This window comes from Periplaneta americana, chromosome 14 (genome assembly GCF_040183065.1).
Source record: "Periplaneta americana isolate PAMFEO1 chromosome 14, P.americana_PAMFEO1_priV1, whole genome shotgun sequence".
Classification (NCBI taxonomy): domain Eukaryota; kingdom Metazoa; phylum Arthropoda; class Insecta; order Blattodea; family Blattidae; genus Periplaneta; species Periplaneta americana.
The window spans coordinates 149,999,460-150,010,451 of NC_091130.1; the positions used below are offsets into that span (position 1 = coordinate 149,999,460).

The 10,992-nt window shown below is 36.1% G+C and overlaps 1 protein-coding gene across 1 annotated transcript in view; it reads right to left on the bottom strand.

Moving 5' to 3' along the window:
- Nucleotides 1-422: 422 nt before the first annotated feature.
- Nucleotides 423-10,992, bottom strand: part of LOC138713842 (probable cytochrome P450 6a14) — a 12,938-nt gene continuing 2,368 nt past the window's right edge. The window contains exons 2-5 of the mRNA XM_069846297.1: nucleotides 7,513-8,444; nucleotides 5,222-5,443; nucleotides 1,455-1,706; nucleotides 423-811 (exon numbers count right to left, since the gene is read on the bottom strand). Of these exons, the coding sequence (XP_069702398.1) occupies nucleotides 639-811; nucleotides 1,455-1,706; nucleotides 5,222-5,443; nucleotides 7,513-8,443 (1,578 nt within the window). The 5' untranslated portion in view covers nucleotide 8,444 and the 3' untranslated portion in view covers nucleotides 423-638. The remainder of the gene's footprint in view (nucleotides 812-1,454; nucleotides 1,707-5,221; nucleotides 5,444-7,512; nucleotides 8,445-10,992) is intronic.

Genomic DNA, 10,992 nt, shown 5'->3' on the forward strand with positions numbered 1-10,992 from the left:
TTTCGTTGTGTAATAATATAATTTACTTCTTGTCTTAAATCAAAAATTTCAGTAATTCAATGGAGCTTCCATCTACCCCTGTTGCTTTCCTGAGAAAAAAATTCCCTACTAAAGGATGCACAGGAAAGTAAGGTGAACGGGAGGAAAGGTCGAGGCAGAAGGACATATGAGATGATAGACAACATTACTATATCATGGACTGTATGCGGAAATTAATAGGAAGACGATAAAGAGGAAAGATTGGAGAATGCTGGGTTGCAGTGAAAGACCTAGAGTTGGGCAGAAAACTATTAATGAATAGATGACGTGGAAGGAAATTAGATGTAGATATAAATGAAAAGGAGTGAGGTAGAGCGAAATGTTCTCCAATTTAATACTTTAAATAAAGTAGCAATCCATTGTAATCTGCCATCGATACTTCATTACAATTGACAATTTACTTTATTAATCGTGTATTATAAATAGTTTTCCATAAAACGGAAATACAAGTACATTTTAATGTAACTTTATATATTATTTCCATACCCGCAGATATTATCAAATCTGTTTTAATTGAATACTGAATAAAAAAAATCAGGTACATAAATACATATACATATATATACACATACACAAAAACAACATCAGGATTATGATCGTCATTTTTCAGTCGCGGCCACAATTTTCAACCACATCCCTCCTTCCGGAGCCAGAACCAATGCCTTCGAGTCGAAGACAAGCGGTATGGGAGTTTTCTCAGACGGATGGACCTCGTATTTGGACAGCAAACTGATGAGACCCACTTTAGTCTGCATCAGCCCGAACCTCATGCCTGCAAAATAAGACAAGAAATTAGTTCACTTCTTTATACAGGATGTGACCGATAAGTGGGTATGATTACGCTTTACTATTGCGTGCGTGACACTGCCTATAGTTGAAACTTATAATCTTAGGTTGATGCATAAGTTTGTAGCATTTTTGTTCGTCATCACAAGACTGTGTTGTCAGGATCTTAAATTGTCATTTTAATTTGTTATTTAGGGTGTTGTGCTTGTAAATACGAATTGAATTCTGCGAATTTGAATAACGTTTGTGCTATTTGTGGGCTAAATAAGATGTACTGTCAAGCGGAAGAAAAAAAACAATTCCGAAATATTCTTGTTTTTGAGTTTAATAGAGCAGTAAAGGCAGCGGTTGCGGTTCGAAATATTTGTGCCGTGTACATGGAGAATGCCTTAGGAGAAGCAGTGCGAGAAAATAGTTCTGTCGTTTCAAAGAGAGTACTTTGAACTTGAGAAGGGGATTGTAAAAAGTAGTCATGTCTTTATAGTTACAGAGGAGTTGACAGCATTTTGAAATTTTACTTCGTTTACGAGCGAACCTTTATTAGTTCAACGATAGATTTAGCGACAGAGATCCCATTACTCTAACACATGATTGTAGTTTCCAGCCCTCATAAAGACTTCAACACTCACCGATGCACAGCCTGGGTCCTTCGCCGAAGGGCAGGTAGCTGAAGTGTGGTCTCTTGCTCTTTTCCTCTTCGCTGAATCTCTCAGGGTCGAACTTCTCGGGGTTGGGGTAGTACTTGGGGTCGTGGTGCAAGCCCATGATGGAAATAAGCGCCTGCATCCCCTTCTTCATCACTGCGTTGGTTCCACTTAACTTGGTGGTTTTGGTGCATTCTCGAGTCAACGTCTGCACAGGCGGGTATTTGCGAAGAGTTTCTGCCAACAATCACAGTTTGATTAGATTTCCAAACACACACTCAGATGTCGGTTGTGAGATATTTGTGGTGGAAATAGTTGTAGCAGAACACACTTTATTTAAGAATTGTGATATTATTTTACATCACTGAACATATATTCCCTCACCGCCATATTATCATGTAGCTCTGTAGTAAAAAAAAAAAAAATAAATATATCGTATTTACAAAAAGCCAGTGTGGCAACTTATTCTAAGCAGATATAAAATAATTGTTTTGCTGTTGTACAAAAATGCATGTACTTATTTATTTTAGTAGTAAGTTACTTTACGACGCTTTATCAACATCTTAGGTTATTTAGCGTGTAAATGAGATGGAGATGATAATGCCGGTGAAATGAGTCCGGGGTCCAGCATCGAAAGTTATCCAGCATTTGTTCGTATTGGGTTGAGGGAAAAGTCCGGAAGAAACCTCAACCAGGTAACTTGTCCCGACCGGGAATCGAACCCGGGCTACCCAGTTTCACATCTAGACGCGCTAACCGTTACTCCCCAGGTGTGTGTGTATATGTGTATGTATGTATGTATGTATGTATGTATGTATGTATGTATGTATGTATGTATGTATGTATGTATGTATGTATGTATGTATGTATATATGTATGCATGCATGAATTATATGTTTGTAGGTGTGTATGTATAGTTCACAAATGAAGTCACTTCAAATTTTATTATTATTATTATTATTATTATTATTATTATTATTATTATTATTATTATTATTATTATTATTATTATTATTATTATTCATTTTGTTAGAATTCACTAGACAAAAGTTGATGTTTTTATTCGCGTCTATACTAAATTAGTTCATTTGCTTAATTTTTTAATAATTGTAGTTCACGAAAAAGAAAACTGCTTCCAAAAGCCTCGTACCATGTTGATCAGCATGAAAGTCTCCAATCAAACATTGTGTCGGTTGTTTTCAAATAAATTATTCCGCGAAAGTTAATCTGGCAATATCAAAGTATCTGAATTTTTTTTTCGGCGAAAGTATATGAATCAGAAAATTGAAATCAAACACCTAGAAACTCACAACTTCGTCCATTGTCTTATAACAATGCGAAATTGGGAAATAAATGCAGTACATCTGTAGAAGGAATTATATTTTTAAGAAATTTCGAGAGACTTGGATTGCACTAACAGATACAAGTGAGACAAGTTCTTCATTGAGAATACACTTTACAACCTTCTGGAATGTCCAGATTTGAATGAATCCAGCTTGATAATTTATTTTGAATCTTGAGCATTTGAATGGTATTTAAATAGCACGTCTGGTCGTGAAACGAGCGGTCCCGGATTCAAATCCTGATTGGGACAAGTTACCTGGTTGAATTTTTTCCGGGGTTATTCCTCAACTCATTAAGAACAAATGTTGAGTAACTTCCGACGCTGACCCTGGACACATTTCACCTTCACTACATTCAGACGCTAGATAACTATGGCAGTTGATAAAGCGTCGTAAAATAAACTACTTAAAACATAGACATGTTTATATTTGCCTCCAGATTTCGTGTTTAATTACTGTGGATGACGCATTATAGTAGGCAGCTGTAATAGGCTTACTTTTTAAGACTATAGCATACAGAAAGAAATAAGAATAAGACAAATCTTTAGCCTTTCAATTTGTTCATGAACAGGGGCGGCTCGCCCATAAGAGCTGCGGAGCTGCAGCACTCTCTGCTTTATCAAGAAAATAAAAATGATTTTAATTTTAATTTGTAGAATAATTTTTTATAGCTTTTCTTAAGTAAATTGCTTTATATTTCATCTGGCCGGGAATATGTACTACAGGGACATCACTTTATTTTTACTTCAATTTTTATTGTACCTGCGTTTCTGAATGTACTTGACTCCCACCCCTTTCACTAATGTCCTCGCTAACGTCAGCCACACAAACTTACGCCGCTGTTGCTAGCAATGAAGTAAACACTACCGAGTACAGTGTGTTTCAGAAATATGTTGCATTTTCTATAGAAGATGAAGTTTATTTTCACACAAGTATGGTGTGTAGCATAACTGAATTTATCTGTGTGGACTGAGCACAAGTGAAGATTTAGAGTTACCGAAAGTACGGTACCCTATAATATGGTACGATACTTAACAACATTATTTAAACAAGAGTTTTGTTTTACTGTTTGTAGGTATGAAGGGCGATGACGGAAACTGGAATTACAATATAACCGAATGTGAACAACGGTTTTTTTTCCTGATTATATCATTACGGAATATTTTCGTAGAAATGTCATTAATCTGGTAGATAAATTTAGAGCAACAGAGTGTACAGAAAGGAAGAAAAGCGTAAGATGGACAACAAAGATGACAGAAGATGCTAGAGAAAGGATGCAGCGAAGTCCTAACAAATCGGTTAAGAAGTTAGCTGTAGAAATTGTTTTTATTTTACGGAAGTGCTCACAAAATTCTCAGGAATAAATTAGGTTAGTAATATGCTGAATAAAGTAGACGTTACATAATGAATATAACCACCTGAAGAGTTGAGTTTGTGAAAAAAAAAATTGTTACTACTCTACTGTTTTTTGATAAAATACCGTAAAAGTAATGATCAAACTGAAAATCGTAATAGGCTACTGTATTTCCTGTAACATAAATAGACTACTACTTTTCTCTCCTCCTATAACTAGTAAAATGATTTGTTTACATATTGCACTAGTAACACCAAACTCCTGTAATGGAAAGAGGTAACAGTGTTTCCGAGTATAACCAGGTTAATGTTAAAAATGTTGGTAAAAATAAAGTGATGTCCCTGTATTATCTGATGCATAATATTTTTGCGCATCGACTGTACCGGAATTGACACTGCATTGAAAGTCGTCCTGGGATCTGCAGGGTGGGACAGCTCATAGAGAGTGTGTCTTGCATGGTGAGGGATAGAGAAGTGAAGGGAACCATAGGGAAACTGCCGCTGTTTAAAACCCATATTTCGCTGCAGTGGCTTGCAGAACCAGGCCACAAGGGAAGATCTTTCCTCTCCTCCCACACCGCTATTGTAATGCTGCGTCAAATGGATTCTCTATTCCCTTGAAACTTAATGACAAAATGTTTATTTTCTCTTCACATACTTAGTGTTGTAGAATCTTATCGAGTTAATATAACGAAATTAATACCCTCTTTTGCCTTATTATTATATATCCAGCCTCCTTAACTCAAAATGTTTGCGCGAGTAGAATCCTTTTGATATAGCATGTAAAATGCGAAAGAGACCTCTTTCCAGTTTTAGAAAATTGTTGACCATCAGTATGTTCGAGTGTTGCTTTGGTGTGATATCTTAGTACCGTAACTTAACCAGTGCAAATGTGCAAGCATTAGTGTGCGTGAATTACAGAATGTTAATTTTTCTTAATTTTCCCTTGCGGAGAAGATTGAAGTGAAATTTGTATATACCAAAATCTACTGCAGCGCCCCCAATCCACAAGTTCACGAGCCGCCACTGTTCATGAATAAATATCGTATTACTTACCATTGACAACTTTGTCCAAATACTCCATTTCAAATATGGAGTCGTAAGTGATTTCGCCGTCATTCTTCTCTAAGACAGAGTTGATTTCTTCCCGCAGTCGTTCCTGAATGTCCTGGTTCACAGCTAGCTCGTACAGGCAGAACGTCATGGTTGTTGACGAGGTTTCGAAGCCGGCCAAGAAGAACACGAATGCCTGCGCCGCCATCACATCCAGTGTTACTTCTGTTGAAAGAACACAAATCATTTCACTGCTAGTTCAGCACGAAAATTGAATTTTTTAAATACTTTATTTGTATATAGACTGGTAAATATTGATAGCACTGATTGAATCGTGGATTTCGCAAGGATCATAATTCCAAAATTAACTCCGATGGACCAAACTCCTTTCTTATGCAATGAAAATGGTAAGACGACGAGCAGCTCAGAAGTGTTCGTGATGAAAAATGATTTTGGTATGCTGTAAGTAAAATTACTGACCAAGACTTACAACGTAAACCAGAAATTATGATAAAAGGGTTGAAGCATTGATTTTTCTGGAATATTAAACAGGGTTAGGATATTTCGTATACTTTGGAAGAAGAAAACCAAAATAAGTAAATAAATAAATAAATAAATAATAAATAAATAAATAAGCGAGGGAGTGAATGAGTGAGTGAATGAGTGAATGAATGAATGAATGAATTAATTAATTAATAAAGCACAATATATTTTTTCCACACTTACTAGAGCTGAGACGAGATGTTATGGCACCAACATGCGCGAAGTTTTAAATTGCCGCCCAGCAGGGTAGAGGAGTGGGGGTTGTTTGGGTTACGGTTCTCAAGCTCAGAGCGGCAGGCATATCCGTTTCATCTCTTTCCAAAAACATTCGTCTTACCTTAGTATCACCACTTTCCTACTTAAGAGTCCGAAGGTACCTAATGGAATTACGCCCGCTATTCCATCTTTACATCCTTATTCTCCGTCCGAATCAGACGACTGATCTGTGCTGGAATCAGATGTCCCTAAGTTTATGGAAATGTTCTAAAAATACTGTCCATCACGTGCTCACTTTCAATGTAATTGTTCTCTACTTTCTTCACATAATCAAACACTGATATCCATTCTTGGAAGAAGCGATTGCAGAGTCGGCCTCTGCTTATGCGTAGCGTAGAAATTATAAATGAGTCTTCTTATGACTTCCTCATCAAAACTGTCTACAGCTGCAACAATCTTCTTCTTCGGCTGTGATTTTTCCGGACTGGAGAAAGATCTGCTGTTCCTGCCTCAATATTTTTCCCTTCTTTCCTGATTCTTGCCAAGGTTCGCTTTGAAATACCAGTGGCAGCCAGTACTCTTGCACACACGCTTTTCAATGGAATTGGTATTCCGTTTACAACCTCTTCTGACATGAATTTCCATACATTGTATGCTATTTCATGTCCTTGACTATGAACTACTCTATGATTTCACACCTTAGACAATGCCATAATGAGGGCGCTCAGAAGGACAATGTTTTCAGTATTAGCAATAGCGGTAGTAGCAGAACGATCTGAACACTCGGAATGCTAGTAACCAACTAACCCAACACCCCTCCAGTTGTGAGTGTGAGGGCGAGTCCAAGCAAACGAACTAAAATGCGTCCCTCGCGCCGATGCCATAACTTCTCGTCCGGGCTCTAAGAGCTTTGTGACGAAGTGCGAAGGGATCTGGGATGAATAGGAAGAAATGTGACCATGGCGGAATATAGCTAAGTTTGGAGGGAAATTGTGATTGAGGTCAAAAACCTTCTGAGGTTTGATGCGCCACAGTGTTTCTTCATATACAAGTTGGAACGGAACGTATTACTCGTATATTCCATCTCGGATTAGATTACTGCAAGTACAATATGTCGAAAAAAAATAAAAGTATTTTTTTTTTCACTTCGAGACGTTATTTGAAAAAAAAAAAACGGAAATACGTTTTGTATTAAATTTTTTATCGTTAATTCCATGAAATTGTTTAAAAGAAAAAGTTGTTTTTTTATATGTTATTGTATACTTCTTACCGGCATATAAGTACGAGTAAATCTAAGACATTCATTCATTATGTTCTAAACTCCGAACTCACTATGGTTAGAACTGGACTGTATTAAGCTTCTTAGTAGTGTTGAAGGATTAATGTACCCCAAACGCTCCTTGAACCTCTCTTTTACATTATACCTCTCGTGGATCTTCATGGATCCAGATATAAAAACATTCACTATCCAAGTGTTAACTGTGATAGGCCTATTCCTAAAATTATCTCACTACTGTAAATTTCGTGAAGCTTACCAAATGGAGTGTTGCTCTTCAAATCGTCGTCCTCCAAGTTGTACTTGATGTCTTCCTCCTCGGCCACTCCCAGAGTCTTGTTCTTCAGTTGTATCAAGAGTTGCATGAAGTCGTTTCGTTTCACGTCGTTCTTTTCACGGTACTCCACAGTATCCTTTACCATATTTATAAAGTATTTTCCCACATCTTTTGGAACGAGAGATAATCTCAGAAACCTAATAATAGATGGAAATACAATTGTGAGTAATCTGAAAAATTTGGCTTTATTTGTGGGCTTGAAAATCCTTCTACCCCAATTACGGAACTCGGCATCCGGGTTACTCAAGGAGTTGCACTGAATTCCAAAGGCACAGGAGGCTATGATGTCAGTACTGTATCTTGCGAGAACGTCTTTGATCTCTATCACTTCTTCATTTTTCGCCGATGTCTCCAAACATGTCTGAAGTTCGTTCCCGCAGTCTACCAGTGTTCCAAACATCATTTTCATCTTCCCAGATGTGAACGTTGGGCTCAGTTTTACTCTCAAGTTCCTCCACTTTGAACCAGAGAGGGCAAATAAATGTCCTTGCAAGGGGTCATCCTTTTCGTTTATTTTGATTCCGCGGCTGTAGAAGTGATCAAATTTCTTCACAAAGACCTCTTTAATGACTTCCGGGTCACGGACAATGAGTGAGGGCTTATCGAATCTGTATATCCCTCCAACTTTATGTCCTTCGAATGCATTGTATAGTTCCGTAATAAAAGCTAAAGAACTTTTGTTGGAAAATATCAAGTCTCGGAAGGTCCCAAATGGAACTGTAGATGGCAGCGTGGGAACACCAAGCTTCTCCCAGTATGAATGACATATTTTGAAGTAGACATAGATGGCTGCTAGAATGACAGCTGAGATAGTTCCCAACTGCACATAGTATGACTGCAATGCCTCCAGCATTCTGAAAAATAAAAATTGTCTCTTAGACCAACCTATAAAACTTAAAAACCACTTGCATATCATAAAATTCTCAACTTATATAAATCAATGAATGAACTGGATGTGGTGGAAAAGGTGCTTTTGATTTGTGTTTTGGGACCGTTTTCCTCTGAACTATATATAGGCCTAATCATATCTCATACATCGGCACTATATATTTATACTCTAAGTTTTAAAGAGTTTCTCAAGTACTCACTGTAGACTAATTTGAATTATGTAGTTTCGGGAATCTCAATTCATTCTGACTAATATTATTTGGTCAGAAATAAGTGAATCGGGTTAAAGATGTAATGTGCTAATACCAAACCATTCGTGTCTGTAAATATTTTCATAGTACAGGGTAACTAATGTTTGTAATGAAAAGTTACCGGTACTTACGTCTCAATTGTAGGAGAGAATTGTGTGACATAACAATTTAGAATATTTTCAGTTGTTAAACGTCTTACTATGACTTTATTATCTCATAAAGGTTAAAAAGTAGGCATGATGAAGAAATTAATGAAAATATTTAGAGAATCTGAAGTGATATATATGTATATATATATATATATATATATATATATATATATATATATATATATATATATATATACACATAGGGTGAACCGTAAGTAATGTCATTAATTCTATTGGATGATTCTTCCAGTAAATAGCAACAACAAAAATGTCACATACTATTTTGCTGTATTTTCAATAGCTTTCCAGAAAAATATGTTTTAAAATACATTAATTACGAGGTCGTGTACATAGAGATTTATTGTTCTGAGCAACCCCTTCATCTGGTTTCTTACGAACAGGGAAGTTGAAAGTCATTGTAATGTACATTGTTTTTAAACTCGTAAGAAAAAAGGCTACCGTTTAATTTTTGTATTAAACTGTGTGAGAGAACGGAGAATAAACATTGCTCACTTCATGTTAAACAAAATCTTGAAAAATTTAAAATAAATTCTACAACCTAATTTTAGTTAAATATTCAGAGAAGGAAACCAATGAGATACGCTTATTTCAAAATAAATTACTCTTAAAAATATTAAGAAACATTTCTACACGCCCATTTGAGGCGTGTAGTTGCAAAATCATATACGTAACTTTTTTTTTTTCGAAAATGAGTTAATGTTATATTTCATTATCTTCATGTGATTCTACAACTACTATAGCACTATTATGCTCCAAAGCCAGATACATCACATTGATTTGCATGATGAAAGATAGTATTGGTTGCAAATGCTTGGTTCCTTGCAAACGTTTTTCCTGCATACTGAAAAATTATGTTTTAGTGATGTATCTGATTTTTCAACTAAACGCCAAATTGAATAATCTGAAGAACTAAAACAATAACGATGCTTAGTTTACGTTATGGAAACAAGATTTTAATAGTACATTATGCAACGAGCCTATAATGAAGGTAATTAAGAAGCGAGTATAGATATTTATGAAACGAGCGCAAGCGAGTTTCATAATTTTCATACGAGCTTCTTAATTACTATTATAGGCGAATTTCATACGACTTTTTATGCTCGACCATATTTCTAACTTGATATTATTAATTTTCTTTGTATCTGACCTAGATCAATGTCCCATATGTTGTGAGATGTGCGCAGACGCGAAAGTATTGATTTTTTCCGAGGAACACATGTTCACATTGACCTTGCTAGGCCATAAGAACCTACAGAGATAACATTGAAATTAAATTAGACATTGAAAAACGAGATGACAAATTGAATTTATTTGAATATTATTTACAATTAACGCTAATTATTATAGTTACAGAACATAACCTTCTGCGACAGTATTGGATTTCCAGCCTCCGTGACGTTTCCCTCGTTGTCTTCCGATTGTATATCCGAGAATAATCGGTACTTGCGGTTTTATAACGGTAGAAAGCTGACCCGTCACTGGCTGAACAGTTGTAACCTGAGTAGTCATTGGCTGAAAGACCTGAACTTTAATGAGTAGGTGTACTTTAATGACATGCATTAAAGGTCTGCTACCAGGTGTATAATTACTACATTTCGGCATGGTCGAGCATAAAACATTTAAAACTCTACTGGCAAAAATAAAAATACGATGTGCTATTTTACGTTAAAGGAACAAAATTAAAAGTAATATTTTTAAACTCTTTCGATTTAATTTTAATTAAATATTCAGCCAACACAGGGAATACGAAAAACTTATTTTTACGTTACACAAATCAACTTAATTAAAAAAAACTCCATTTGTCGTACTGCAAGCATTTTCTTCAGGCAATTAGAAACAATTTCCTTCCACTTTCATTTTGAAGTGGTTACCGTAAACTCATACAAGAAATCAAACTTCCCGAGACGTCTTTAAAATCAATCGCGTGTGTTATGTTTACATTTCTCGTTTTCTCACCCGTCGTCTCGAACACGCCAGCTGTTCAGGTGCATGGCCAACGACACGCGTATCTGCATCTCTGCAGGCAGTAACAACCTTTACATCGTTGTCACACTGCACTACGTTTTAAAGTTCCTTTGCAGAACGAAAATTAG